General features: G+C 31.3%; 2 protein-coding genes across 3 annotated transcripts; both read right to left on the minus strand.

Annotated features, from left to right (window-relative positions):
* Nucleotides 1-3990: 3990 nt before the first annotated feature.
* On the minus strand, nucleotides 3991-5986 carry LOC106440481 (AT-hook motif nuclear-localized protein 2). The gene is made up of 4 exons (XM_013882164.3): nucleotides 5262-5986; nucleotides 4925-4992; nucleotides 4713-4844; nucleotides 3991-4605 (listed from the first exon to the last, which is right to left on the minus strand). The coding sequence occupies exons 1-4, from the start codon at nucleotides 5662-5664 to the stop codon at nucleotides 4219-4221; spliced, it is 990 nt and encodes a 329-aa protein (XP_013737618.2). The 5' UTR covers nucleotides 5665-5986; the 3' UTR covers nucleotides 3991-4218.
* Nucleotides 5987-10792: 4806 nt separating this feature from the next.
* LOC106440480 (ACT domain-containing protein ACR7) lies at nucleotides 10793-13575 on the minus strand. Of its 2 annotated transcripts, none has more exons than XM_013882163.3 (6): nucleotides 13280-13575; nucleotides 12751-12796; nucleotides 12543-12657; nucleotides 12385-12452; nucleotides 11618-12289; nucleotides 10793-11539 (listed from the first exon to the last, which is right to left on the minus strand). In XM_013882163.3, exons 1-6 carry the CDS (start codon nucleotides 13339-13341, stop codon nucleotides 11150-11152), a joined length of 1353 nt encoding a protein of 450 aa, XP_013737617.2. In that variant the 5' UTR covers nucleotides 13342-13575; the 3' UTR covers nucleotides 10793-11149. The 2 variants fall into 2 exon arrangements, with proteins under 2 accessions (XP_013737617.2, XP_022572561.2); XM_022716840.2 differs by lacking the exon at nucleotides 13280-13575 and adding an exon at nucleotides 12883-12904.
* Between the last annotated feature and the right edge of the window lie 1708 nt (nucleotides 13576-15283).

Genomic DNA, 15283 nt, shown 5'->3' on the forward strand with positions numbered 1-15283 from the left:
ATCAACTCCGAGATTTTAGAGTTATGTAAAAAAATATAATTATGTATAAAACCTAAATTATCTTAGTTTAAAAGATTGGAATCTCATCTCGAATAAATTCCCGGAAATAAAAAGCACTCAAATAACCTACTTAAAATATAAAACCCCCTTTTTTTAAAAAAAAACGTACTAAATAATATTTTTTTACGTGTAATAGTTGAAAACTGACAATTGAATATCGATCTAGAATATTATATTAATATATCTAATGGTAAAATATTAATTGTAATAAACAAATTTCGAATTTTGTAATATTACGTGAATTAGAAGTCTTTAAAATCTAAAATCTATTTTATTAACATAATATATTTTTTATTCATTTATTATTTTGATTTTAAAAATATTGCTTTAGTTTTATTTGTATATTATTTTTTTAATAATTTAGTTTTTTTTTAAAGTAATTTTAAAATTATCAAGAATATAATATATTTATAATTATTTATATAAATATATCCAAATATGATGTCTCATTTTTATTTGTAGTTTGCAGTGAACCTAGGGTCTACTGGGTAGGTAGTTCCCACGGGGCGGGTTGTCACAATTATATTATGATTTTATTTTACTAAATCTTTCTTTTTGTGTATATTTTTGTTTTATCTTGTATTTTTATAATTTTATTGCATTATTCTTTAATTACAAAGAATTGTTATTTCCAATTTTTGTTTCATATACCTTAAAAGTTCTCTATTGATTTTTGTTTGTTTTCTTTGTCAAATTACAATGTACGGTTAAACTGGTAAATGTATATACACGCTATTGACTACACCATTATCTAATTATATGTCAATAACAAAGGCAAAAATTTCTAATAATGGTTATATTTATCTAATTATATTTTCGCCGGTTTTGGGTCTTGAATGGACCAATCAATTAAGGTATACACGTTTTAATTAAAATTAATATGTAATGTAAACTAGATACTGACCCGCCATTTCAAATGGCGGGTATTTTACCTATTAAAATGTCATTTTTCAATTTTAATATTATTTCTAATTAGATGAGGATGTGTTTCAATAGTCTATTTTCTAATATGGTTTTATTTTTATAAATTGTAATTCTAATTAGTGGAAGTATGTGTTTGAATAGTTTATTATCTAATATGGTTTTATTTTTATAAATTGTATTGTAATTTATTTGTTATTAGTAAAATTGTGTTTACACATATTGGACTTCAAATCTGTTGTTTGTTTAATTCTTAAATATATCACATATATTAATTTGTTTAGTTCTTAAATGTATAATCTCAACTTTAAAAATAAAACAGGCTTTTTATAATTTTAAGTATAGATATTTTACACAAATTGGCATAATGGATTAATAAATTTGTTTATCTCTTAAATGTATAATCTCTGTATAAAAAATAAAACAATATTTTTTAATGATTTTCACTAAATATATTTTAAACAGAATGGGTCTAATGGGTTAACAATGGTTCAATTTGGGTCTATCGAATGAGCTTTAAATTTATGTAAACCATTAAAAGTATTTAAAAAAACAATGGTATGTTTTGTAATTTTTTAAAAAAACCAGGGGCATAATCATAAGAAGGATTTTGCTTTAATAGTATAGATATTCATTATAAGGTGATTATTTATGCGTACTGAAATTTATACCAGTAATCCACTTAGGCATTGATTGGCAGAGCAGATGATAAAGCAGTAGCAGTATGCTATAGAAGCAGTATGCTACAGAAGCTGTATGTTTTGGTTAAATTGTTTAATAGGATGATTGGTAGAGCAGTGTGAGTATTCTATTTAAAATAATTATAAAAATTAATATATAATATATAATATATTTATTTTTAATGAATATATTTCTAATATATATATAAATATATTAACATATAAAATTAAAAAGATATATAATTTATTTATTTATTTAATAATTTAAAAAATATCTTTATATCAAAAATATTATTTAAAACAAATTTTATAATTAAAATATATATTTTAAAAATAATATTTCACATTTGAAATAATTTAATTACATTTTAAATGTGAAATACCTATTTTAAGTATTTTTCTTGTAAATTAATGGGAAATTGCCACAAATATCACATTCATAATACCACTTTTCAAGTTTACACTAACCAGTTTTACCTTCACTTTTAATGAAGGATAAAATACAATTATACCCTTAGGGTTAACTAATCTAGACTTAGGGTTTAGAGTTGAGGGGTGGGGTAGGGTTTTTGGAATGTGAAATTTATGATTCTAATAAATATATAAATACTTAAAAATATATATAAAAAATTTTAAAAAATATCAAACATAATTTTCGTTTTTCAAAAAGAAATTTGAAAAAATAAAATAAAAAAAATTCGAAAAAAAAAATTTTGAATTTTTTTTTTATAAAAAAGTTTGAATTTGAAAAAGTATAATTTGAAAACATAAAAAAAATTTTATGATATTATTAAATAAAATAAATAAATAAATTATATATTTTCCTTAATTTTATAAATTATGAATGCAAATGCTTTTCTAAAAGTTTCATATGAGAGCATTTGCCAGAGAGCATTAGCATATAGTAAATATCTTTTAAATGCTTTTGTATCAATTGTTGATTGGATAATGTAGAGCATAATGCTGATGCTAATGTTCTGCCATGTAATAATATAGATAAGCAACTAATTTTCATAGTGATAAAGGTGGGTATGATAAAATTAAAAGTATACCAAGAGTTGGCATCAAGACAGAGAGAAAGGCGGTTTCCTGCGATCTTGAGATTAAGACAGAGATAATTAATTTATTTATTTAATAATTTAACAAATATCTTTATATCAAAAATATTATTTAAAACAAATTTTATAATTAAAATATATATTTAAAAAAAAAATATTTCACATTTGAAATAATTAAATTACATTTTAAAAAAACTCAGATCTTTGAGACGTCGTCCTCATTATAGAAAATTACGATAACGGGGAAAGAGGTTTTGGAGTTTGCTTGGAAGCAAGTCTCGACGAAGCTGATTAGCAATTTATAGATGAGGAGAAAGAGGGGAGGTAGAACGAAACAGTAAATAAGGTATTAAAGTGCACATTTGACTGATGAAGAAGAACTTGGGTAACGGGAGATTACAGAGAAACTGATTTGTTGAAGACAAAGTGAAAGTCGGAAAGATGAATAGCAGTGACGTGGCGAAATGAAGTTTCATTACTGGTTGATTTTTGAGTCCTACGTGGATAGCCTATCTATTGCTGGTATTCTCCTTTTAGTATTGTATTGATTAAACACATGTTTGATTATCAAACCATCAAATGAAAAGTTGCTTCTCTCCTAGCATTCTATCTCCTTCATCATTTTTATATTATATATTAATTTTGTATTTTTGATAAATGAATGAAACACTTCCTCCACGCTTATTTATCTTTTCTTTCTTGATGAACTATGATTTATACCCACATAATTATATAATTTTTCTGTCGTTGGTTAAATATGAGATTCTTTTAGCATTCATTTTGATTCACTCTAATCTAGAATATTATAGTAATTAAGTTAAGTAGTGCATTTGTATGTTCGATATATTTTATTAGCATACTGAAAATATTCTTAATAATTTGATTTAAATTATAGTTACTTTAATTCCAATCTATTCCTCTAAAAGGTTACCATTTTGCTTCACCAAAATGTTATCCTATGATCACTCATTCCATTTTGTTTTATTCCATAACCTCCTTCATTCCTTTTGCTGTCATTCCATTTTCTTTAATTCCTTTGATTCAGAGTATTCCTAATTTTTGTTACCAGTAACAGCCATAGTATATTTCTCTGTAAAGTACATTACATTGCATGACTTCCAAATTCTTAACACTCTAGAAATCTCACTAAGTAGTCTATAATGATATATAATTGCTGATATATGTTTTATACCGACACACATTTTATGTTGCAGAGTTTATCAGGTTCAAATCATTGATTTGGACTTTAGGATCATCAATCAACATCGGTGTGAAAGAGATTGTCTACGGTTTATGATAACAAGAACGTGTAGCTGGTCAAGTGATTGGGGAACAAGATTAAACTTCTACTGGTACATCCAAGAATGCAAGAAACCAAATTAAAAAAAAAAGTTGAAAAACAAACCTAATTTAGTACACACCAACATAAAACCTAAACCTTGAGAGAGAGAAGTCTAAACCGAAATAAAGAGGATCCACCACTTATTTTGAGGAAGAAATCAAGTTAAAGTGATGTTAATGTCATGAGAGGGCTTGTGTCTTGGATCAGAAGCTAAAGTTGGTGTCCATGTACCGATCTGGTGAGAAGACGACGTAGGACGGATGGTTCCATGATCAGCTGCATTCGAAGTGGTTGGCATTGGAGACGACACGAAGTTGTGGTTCTGCTTCCTCGGATTCTGATCTTGCTGGTTCGTTCCAGCTAAGAAGCTTCCTACGACCACCTGAATAGGAGTGGCTGCGACCAACAAACCAGCGACTCCACCGCCTACTACACGTCCATCAGGACTAGCTAACGACACAGTCATTCCACCGGTTCTGCTCCGTGTCCCGTCCGAGTCACTTGGCATGAATGATCCCGACAGTGATAATATCTCAAACCGACCCTTTTAAAAAAGCACACATAAACACAACCGTCAAGATCTACAAAAGTGACATAAAATGAGAGAAGTAGGGATACGCAATCTGATTATCTTCTTGAAATCATTGGTACCTCGTATGTCAATGTACCACCAGATGAATCGGGCTGACGAAGAGTGACGCTTGAAACGACACCGTTTGCGCAGAGAACGCAAATAGCGAGAGACCCTTGTTGAGAAAACGATATTATCTTCTTCGTTACGTCCTATAACCACCACCAAATCATCAACTACCATTCCATTTTATGTAATGAATTAAATATATTAATATATAAATAGTCCTGACCTCGCCTGCGTTCACCGTAATTATATGCGGCGTGAAATTAGCCCCGGCCGAGGAAGGAGCCCATTCGCCTTCAAAAAACCACAACAAAAATACATGTAAATATACTGTATATGTATACGTAGATGGCCATATACGTACGGACAAAACAAAAGTCGTGTTCTAAGTTAAAGAGGTCCCACTTGAAATAGTAGACCTTTTCTTTTCTTTTCTTTGCATGTTTTAGCTTAAGACCCAGAAAGATCCGAAAAAAATCTATATCCAACTTTGAAGCCATGAGAACTCAGATTCAGTAACACGATCTAGACAAAAGTATATTTTTAACCATAAAAATTATTACCTAAATTCTCGACTTGGTACTTTGTCCTGATGAAGGAGCTCGGAGTTGCTGCTGGTTTCACTTTGCCGCGTTTCTCAGATGCAGAGAAATCGATGACGTGAGAGGTCGTTGGTGCGGCTGAAGATATCGGATTCGGTGATAGGGCCACCGGTGCTCCGTCGTGTCCGTACTTCCTAGGACGTCCACGCTTCTTCTTCATGGGTCCGCTGGAGAAACCTTCAGTTGTTGGCGGCGGCGCAGTCGGAGCAAAGGAATTTTGAGGAGGAGCGACGGAGGCTGGAGGTGGATTTGAAGTTTCTGACCTCGGAGCCATGTGGAAGTCCGACGGCGCGTTGGATCTCACTACCATAACGCCACCGTCGCTCACGTCGGATGTCCTAACAACTTCTCCGGTAGACTCCATATCTAGAAGATTATTACTTATTTTGACAAACTTAATATAGATTTTGGGACAGAAGATTTAATTTTCCAAATCTAAAGCTTAAAGCATTCAACAAATTAAAGAAGCAATACCAAAATAAGAACAATAACTTTGTAATATCAGATTAAAAATCAAAGAGGAAGAAAATCATTCAGAAATACATGACAAAAAAAATATTTTCTTCTAGGAAATATTGTTTCTAAGAATTTAAAGACTGGTAATTATTAGGATGAAATTAGGAAATGTTTGAGAGGAAAGTGAGGAAAATTAGGTTTATTTATGCTGTATGGTTTAGATGGAAAAAGAAAATGAATATATTTTGATTTTGAATATGGAAATATCATGATTAAAAAAACATTTACTTTATATTTTAATATTTCGGTTCAGGCTTTCAGTTCATTTCCTTCCTAACTTTTTCCTTGTCTGTCCGTTTATAATTTAATATTGAATAAATTAAGTAATCTCGAAAAGAAAATGTATGTTTGGTAAAAGGAAATGTATTTAATGGAGCGTTATAAATTATACTACACCTCACATTAAATTTATATTTTAACTTTCGGAGAAAATGATATTTTTTTGGCATATATAGAAATTCGTGTTTTTAGCTGGAATCCGATGGGAAAATTAATAAATTAAAAGAGAGAATAAATAATAAATATTAAGTAGAAAAACTGAAAGTGGGTGATACTAATTTGAATTTCTCTTGTTTTGAATTATATATTATAAAAGACAGAGGTGGCCTGCAGATAAGAGTTGTTTATTTCTTTTCTTTTCTTTTTGACATCAAGAGTTGTTTATTTCATTAGCCGTATTTTTTTCACTATTGTTTGTAATGTCTAGATTTTAAATCTAGCAAAAAAAAAACTAAATAATGTAGGACACAAATTCTATAAATACTGTCTTTTAATGTTTGAAGTCATTTTATGCTAAGTTCAAATTTAATTTCTTAGAACATCCTCATGCTAAAATTTCCAATTACACATGTACTTTGTTTTAGTAACCCTCAAAGACTAGCAAATTCTACATTAAATAGTTGTCGTTGTTCTTTTTAGATGATCCCAGCGTTTTGTCCTCAATCTTCTCAAAATTTTAAGTGTCTATGGCCTATGATTACATAATCTTGTATTGAGTTTGGCATATTCTCCAACAAAAACTTACAAAAAAATGAAAAGAAAAGACGTTCACGAAAAGAAGAAGTACGTATCTTTTTGTAAGAAGAACTACTTAGATTATTAGTTATACCTCTGTTCATTCAAGCTCATACTGCGATTTAGCTAATTTGAAATTTAACATCATCTAAGAATAGTATATATTGTTTTAGGTGTAAACATGGAAATTTGCACAAAAGAAATGCTGCCGTGCATTTTTAGTTAAACTCTTTAACGGATATAGTATGGAAAAAAATTCATGGCAATTTACAGGATTAAGCGGCAGTTAATATATATTCTGAAATAAGAAAGTAAGTTTATATGTATAAAAAGGTGATTAAACATGCTGGATATTTCCAATCACTGCACTGCGTATACTTGTTATGCATATAAACCGACTAATCTCTTTTTTTTTGCTAAATATAAACCGACTAATCTCGGGTTCGAGGAGTAAATAATTAGTTATGTTAGTGTTGTTCATATTGACCCGCGTGTAACGGCGTAGGACTGAAGTTTACGTATTTGTTAAAGATGTTGAGTACAATTCCTTTTGGGAACAATCGAACACTACATGGGCTTCTGCACGAGTTCCTTATCACGGCAGGTAGCGAAAGGACCTGCTCATCTCCGACGAGCTTGACCCGGATTACGGTGCTGAACAAAAACAAAGGCTTTGTCTGGGATAGCTAAAATTTTATATTTTTTCTTATGCTTGTGTGCAATGGAGGGTTTTATTACATGTCCCTTTTTTTTTTAAGGTTTAGCTCAATTTGCTATCTACCAAACTAAGTTATGTCACCTTGAGTTACGAGCACTAATTTTATGATAAAAATTATAAGAGGAGTATGTTTACTGTAACTGAATATATGTTTATTGTATATTTTTCTTTGTCAACAGTATTAGTTTATTTTATTTGTATTTAGTTGTAATCTTTTCACATGTTTAGCTCACATTGATATCTACCAAACTAATTAATGATATCTTCAATTATAAGCAATTTGTTCTAATATATAGATATACACACATATTTTATCATTTTCTTTGCCGACAATTATAGTTTGCCACTTTATGTGCTAATATAAACACACATTAGTATATGATAAAATATACAAGAGAAATATTTTTTCCCGGTTTGGCTACTTTATTGTTTGAATAATTTAGAAAATGGAAGTAATCATGAATCATAAGTATTTATAATTTATATTTAAAACCGAATATAATGTAAATCGGGACCACAAAAGCATTGACCCTTATAGCTATATTAACACACCTAATTTGTCAAAAGCAATAAGATAATTAAGAAAATAAAGATTAAATAAGAACCACGTATTTATAGTATTAATTTATTTATTTTTTCCTGTTAGAATACAATTATTTTCTTATAAATATTCCGATGTGCCTTTCACGGCAATTTTGTGTTTGTTCAGAAATCCACAGTCTTCCCTTTTTTAATCTTTAACAACAAATCAAAATTAGTAGAATGCGGACCAATAAACAATTAGAGTACAAAATTCTAAGGCAACAAGAAGGAACCATAATTAAAGGTTACTATTAAATATTTAATCTTTCCGTTTCTAATAAATCCATGTTATAGTTTTTTCACACTTATTAAAAAAATATTTAAAATTGTATTTTTAATACATTATTTTTCTTAATTAATTATTTTCAATAACTTTTAACCAATGAGATTTTATTAAACATAGTTGTATTTTTGAAAAGTACAATTGTTCATTAATTAATGTTTTGAAAATGTAAAAATATTTTTTTTAAACAATTTTTTTTCTAAAAAATAGATCTATAAAAAACAAAGAGAGTATATTTTAATATATTCTTTTCCAAACTGTATAATTTGCGAAAGTCATAGGTTTGTATTGTTGTATGTATTACAAGAGAAAACCGTTTGTCAGAAAAAAATACCCGATTTGTGCTATACTTATATCTAGTAGTATTACTATTATTTAGTTTTAGTGCTATTTATTTAGTTTAGAGGTGAATGTTTGGTTTTGAGTTTCGACTATGTGTGTTCAGTGTTCTCATCTGATTGTTGAAGGCTTGAAGCCATCATTATTAAGATACTGTGACACGAAATAAGATTAATACTAAGATATTTTAATAGTACATGTTATTCTAAAATAGGTTATCCTTTACGTCCTAACCCCTGACGTATCGGCAAATGGCAGTATGTAATAGTAATACCATGTGAATACAAGTGGTCAAGTATACTAATTTTATAAAATCATCGGCGTGCGATTAAAAGTTTATTAAGAATATTTTTCATATCATGTGTTAGAGAGTTAAAAGATTAAAATCATTTCATAATTTTTGTTGACATGATATACTTTCTATTTTGATATCAACTAATTTACAGTAAATATTTTAATCTAAATTTTATTTGTTTCTCAGAATTCGAATATGATCCAGTTTTTGTTGCTAAATATCAACTATATGTCAACAAAATATTTGTATAGATATGTATAATGCACTTACATATACATATAAAAGTGTTAACAAACTATGAACTAATGTAATAAACGGCTCAATGTAACTTGTTTGGGCCACAGAAGCCCTATGTAGATACCACTGTTATAGACTTATAGTACTGTTTATCAAATTGTAAAAGTATGTTATTTATGTAATAAATATCATTATATATCAAGAATAAAACTTATAAATATTTTTATCATATAATAGTTCGAACCTCTATAGTAATACGGATAACGAAACTAATACAAACCAGTAAATTTATTTATTTTATTTATAAAAGCAGGTAAATTAGTCATTAGCACATGATACACATCGTTAAAATCCATTTCAACCCTTATATTATTTTCATGAGTTATTCTTTTCACCTTTTTAATGTATCTAATTTTTTTTTTTGGTCGAATAATGTATCTAATTTTATGTCCAGTTATTCCATACTAGTCTTACTACTCTCTCATACTTTTTTATCACCTATGGTTTTATTTTACCACTAAATAATTTAGTGCTTTTGTCAATCATAAGAAAAAACAGAATAACAGAGTTGGTGGAGTTAAAATGCGAACCCGAATTTAACCGGCGGAATTAGGAAGCATCTCAGAAGAACCGGTTAGTAGGGATTTCAGGTTCAAAAGTCACGTGGTTCGCTTTTTTCGTACTAACCGGTACTGAATGAGGCTTAGCTGTTTGCAACTTTGCATTTAAAGACACAGTAAAGTTAGATTCTTGATAGATTCTTTAAATTTCTTATTGGATTGTTTTCTCATTTGATGAATTATAAGGAACTGTACACATAATTTAAATGTTTTGCTTTTAAAAATTAATACTCATTTATATCATTTTAAGTGGTGTTTAAAATTTTTGCACAAAAACTAAAAAATATAAAAAATTTATATAGTTTATCTTAGTTACGTAAAAGTAACATTAAATAAAATTAGTTCAATCCATAAAAAATATAATATTTTATAATTGGTCATAAATTTAAAAACGACATTAAATTTTATATAGAATAATAAAAACATCAGTTATTATGAAATAAAATAAAATAAAAATTTAAATACCATTTAAATTGACAGGGAGGAAGTATCATTAATTCAAACATTTTTTACCAACGATAATACTAACATTTTAATGTCATCAATGTTATAAACATCAAAATTTCTTTGATCTGTATGGAATAATTTAATGTGTAAAAGGACATTCTTTTCTTATAACACGGAAAAGACTCAGAGCAAGGATTATGCATCACCATAGTTGTCATTAACATACGTGGGTGTTGCATCATGGGGACGCACGTCCATGGCCAATAAGTCTTACACAATTATTCTTATACAAATAATTGTTTATTGGTTTGTAAAGCTTATCTTCATCTTGAAGAAATATAGTTGTCTTTTTATAACCATGCTAAGAGATCACATGAGAACGAGATTCATAAAACAAAACAAACTAATAAGAGTAATCACATGTAGGACCAGCTTGTCTCCTTACGTAAAACAAACCCCATAAACTAACTTGTTATTCACATAACACATTGACTTACTATTGACAAGCTAATGTTCTTAACAACCATAGGTTATATAATTAATATGTACAGATAAAAAATAAATGTACCAAGATCTACCTAACATTCTTCTACTACCAATTGGTCCAACAAGAAGACCGACCACCAATATTTTAGCTAACTTCCCACCATCTTTATGTACAATAACAATACCAAACCACAAACCAAATCCATTACCGGTTGACTATCTGATCCAAATACACCAATTCAACCGCGTGGGTTGTTAACAAACTCGATTGAATTGGTACATATGGCTCGTTTAGTCAACCGGTTTAATGTCCTAAAAATATGATTTGACCAAACCCAATTGGTATAGATTTCTCATAACTAGACTCCCAAGTGATAATAATACTGCCCCTCCTCCAATGCGTGCTTGGTGATGTTGCTGCTCTTGTTTTTGTTCTTCCTTCTCAACTGCTTCTCGGCAACTAAGCGGGAATGATTCTTTAACACTTATATCATCGATTCCAATCTTCTCTCTAATCGATTTGATTATCTCCGGATCTATAAGGTTACCATTTGCATCTGTCACATAGAACACATTCCTTGCTATACCTTCTTTAGTCGATATCTTGGCTCTAGCAATGTTTAATCCGTTCTCCCTCAATACTCGTGTTACTTCTGCCAACAATCCAGGTCTATCTGTAGTGCATAGCTCCAATCTCACACCCTGCATAAAGGTAAAAATAAATCAGATACTAAACCAATCTCACTTAAACCGGAATTGAAATTGTTCATTGTTTCATACCTTAACAGTTCTTCTTTCAATCGCAGCTTGGAGACATTGGATCAAACGTTGTCTCTCCGGTTCTGAATTAACCGGGTTTCCATCACTATGCCTCACATAAAATTCCAAAAATGCCGTTTCTCCAACCGTTCGAATCGCGGCGTGGAACACAATGTAAGCCATGTCCGTTAACGTGCAAACAACGTCAAACAAAAGCTTCAACCGATCCTTGCACTGCAAGTTCACGACCGAGTAACCACGTTTCTCAAGATTTTGTACGGAAACGACCGGAGATGTCTCGAAATCAAACTTCTTCTCGTAGTCACGGTCCATGAACATCCTCTGATGCAACCTCCTCTCCATATGAGTATTGCCACCATACGTAACGCATGTCCTCGTATCATTTTGGTAACCATCGTCTGCTTTTAGTAAATTATGTAACTGCCCTTCTATCCGTTGGACACGGTCGGAATCTCCGTCGATGGGAGTCCCGGAGTTACCGTCTCTAACGTAGATCATCGAGGCAATCCTACCGTTATGCGTCCATGCCTTAGCCTCAACAACATCACAATGAAGATCGGCTAGAACAGCGAAAACCTCTGAGAGTAAACCAACTCTGTCTGTTCCGGTTAACTCTAGAGCGGTTAAACCGGTGTACCCTTCGCTGTTACAGTAATGAGACGTCTCGATCGACTGTAAATATTTAAAAAAGAGTGTTCTATATTATTCCCTATTAACTTGTAACATTCACAAATGAATGGTGTGGTTAAATGGTAACTTAGATTTACCTTTTCAATGTAACGGATTAGGTTCTCATCAGTTAATTTGTTTCCATTAAGATCGCTGACATGAAAAACTGAAGAAGCGAAATAAAAAAATAATCGAATTAGCTAATTATTGTTACTTCCTAAATTAGTATAATTAGCGTAAGATTAGGGATACTTACCATCCATGTTCCATTTTCCGTCAGAGGAAATGTAAGCTTTCCTAATCCAGAGATTCATATCGGTGAGAAGCTGTACAGATTCAAGCAATATCCCTGGACTTCTTGCGCTATCAATCTAACAAGAAAAATCAAATAAATGAATTAATTATTATAAATCATTTTGAAATGAAAAGGAAGAAACAGAGGAAGGTAGCGTGAGGGTAAAAACCTTGACGACAGTTGAAGTAGGGCAAACTCCATTGTCAATCACGACCCTGCAAGTGACCAAAAAGACAGTGACCCTTTAACCTCAATCTTTTGTATGAATCAAACAACCAAAACATTACAAATTAAAAATTACCAATAATTTGACTTCTGGTTTTACTATATATTCTACACTAATATATGAGGGTAAAGCCAGGAGATGACAAAGACTTCCATGCAAATTGGAGATTTTTCTTTCTTCACTAATTCATCAAGAATGAAGAACCTTATATTTGTTTCAGCAAACTCATCATATGATAATCAAAAACTAATAATTTTGTGAAATTGTTGGATTGGTTAAATATGAAAACGTTAACAGAAAATTTAAGTTTTTAATGATTAGAAGAAAAAGAGGTTAATATCTGGGAATAGGATTTGTTTTTTTTTTTTGGTTTAAAAGATCTTGATTTTTCTTCAAAGAAGATGATTATTTTCCTGCATAAAGATTTGAGTTCAATAAGAAACAAAGAAAGAGTAATAGAAAAAATAAAAACCTGGGCATGTTCATCCGTACAACGAGCTTCTCATATTCATTAGAGCAATCGGATAACTCCATCTTTATTCTTCAATTCTTCTTCTTGCCCTTGTTACAGAGAATAAATCCTTCAAACTATATCTCACAGCCTCTCGGAACACCCTTTTATATTTCTTCTTCTTCAGATGTTAGGATGAAGCTATCATTAAAAAACAATTCATGTGTTTGCACAGAGTCGTTCTTTCTCTCTGTCTAAAAACCACTCTGTCTTTCTCTCTCCTCTTATGGGGCAGAGTTAAGTCTGGCTTTAATAATAGGATAAGAAAATAAATGGTAGTAATAAGAATAATAAAATATCCACGAGGCGTTACGACCGGCTCTTGAAAAATCAAAACAGACGCTGACCTGTTCCTGTTTTGGATTCGTCTAGGGGCTCCCATAGGAAAACAAATCTAAACCATTAGAATTTTCAAAATCACTAATCTTCTTATTTGACTTTCCTTTCTGTCTCCTTTTCACCCATCTGGATTCTTACCCACTTTCCCTCCTGTCTTTTATTTTCACGAACATCAGGAAAAGAAAAAGAAAAAATACAATGGCTTATTGACAAAACATTAGGTTAAGAGATTGGTTATCAATGGTTTAATGTTGACATAGTCAGGTTAATCTTTCATGCTATGTAAATATGTATATAATCAGAACTCTGTATTTTACTTTACACTTGAGTTGAATAATACAGTAAGAAACTTTCTTCTTTCGCTATCTTTTCTTGATCGTAATATGGTAAGCTATTAGCTACCATTTTGTATTTTTGACTGTTTTAGCTTTGATCATTTTTTTTTTTTGCCAAAATGTGAATATCATATAAATACGAGAAAAGTTTGTAAACTTTACAAAAGAGAGAATACTATGTTAAGTTGACCTTGGCAAAAAATAAACAAGGCTAAGCCAACAGCAAAATTTCCTAAAAAATCTGAAAGCTATTCATGTCGCAGCCATTCCTGCATTAGATGCTGGAACAGGGCTGTAACGGCCCGGTTCCTGGCCCATAAAAATTTCCCAAAGAATATGGGCTTCCCTACGGCCCATTTGGCAAAACCCTAGGGCTTCCCCTCCCCTTTCCTATAAAAAGAGATGCAGTCTCTCTTTTTGCCTCATCACAAATCTGAAGCGAAGCTCTGCAGAGAATTCCCGGAGGCCGAAAACCCTAGCCGTCGAGCTCTCTCTCCTTCTCTCCTGCGCCGCCTCTCTCTCTCTCTCTCTCTCTCTCTCTCTCTCTCTCTCTCTCTCTCTCTCTCTCCCGCGCGTCGCTCTCTCTCTCTCTCCTCGCCGTCGCACGCTCTCTCTCTCTCCCTCTCGCCGGCGCCGTGAAGTGGTGGTGCTGACCAGATTTCAACCTCCTCAAATCCTCGTTTCCAGATCCAGATCCAGATCTAAGACTAAGGTGGAGTGTCTCGAACCCAACTTTCTCTCATGATTCTGTATACTCCTTTATGTTGGAGTTAGGTTGTTTAGACCCTGTTTGAGAGTTAGGATGATAGAACAGGATAATTGCTAGGATGATAGATGAGTGAATCATGATGCATAAGAACCTCATACTGTTAACGGGACTTGATGAACTGATCTATGTTGTGGTTGATGAGTGATGCTTGTATGTTTGGATGTTTAGTCTCATGTATGGTTTGTGAATAAAGCTAGGGTGCTAGAAAGAATGAATGCTAAGATGATAGATGACTACTAATTGCTATTGATATGGTAAGTGAAACTTGAGTGCGATGTGTATTGTGTGTGACACCGATAACGGGTGGCGTCTAGTGATTGAGTCCAAGTACAAGTCTAAGTGGAAAAGGGAAAGTAAATGAAAAATGGGAAGGGATAAGTGTAAATGATAAGGATGTGAAAGGATAAGTGAAAGTATAGAAGAATAACGTTAAGGTTAAGCATGGGTGGGATCATATAGAGAGTCTAAGGAAAGTAGGTGGGGTAGTAGTCCACGCTAGGCTACCCATAGGAGATGTGGCCA

The sequence above is a fragment of the Brassica napus genome, chromosome A3 (assembly GCF_020379485.1).
Source record: "Brassica napus cultivar Da-Ae chromosome A3, Da-Ae, whole genome shotgun sequence".
Lineage (NCBI taxonomy): Eukaryota > Viridiplantae > Streptophyta > Magnoliopsida > Brassicales > Brassicaceae > Brassica > Brassica napus.

Excerpts from the sequence above, each read along its gene's own strand:
- LOC106440481 (XM_013882164.3), bottom strand. The coding sequence starts at position 5,664 with ATGGAGTCTACCGGAGAAGTTGTTAGGACATCCGACGTGAGCGACGGT. Across the intron at positions 4,845-4,924 it reads TTACGGTGAACGCAGGCGAG|GACGTAACGAAGAAGATAAT; the intron begins GTCAGGACTATT and ends TGGTGGTTATAG. Across the intron at positions 4,606-4,712 it reads GTGGTACATTGACATACGAG|GGTCGGTTTGAGATATTATC; the intron begins GTACCAATGATT and ends CTTTTTTAAAAG.
- LOC106440480 (XM_013882163.3), bottom strand. The coding sequence starts at position 13,341 with ATGGAGTTATCCGATTGCTCTAATGAATATGAGAAGCTCGTTGTACGG. Across the intron at positions 12,453-12,542 it reads CGGAAAATGGAACATGGATG|TTTTTCATGTCAGCGATCTT; the intron begins GTAAGTATCCCT and ends TCGCTTCTTCAG. Across the intron at positions 12,290-12,384 it reads TAATCCGTTACATTGAAAAG|TCGATCGAGACGTCTCATTA; the intron begins GTAAATCTAAGT and ends AAATATTTACAG.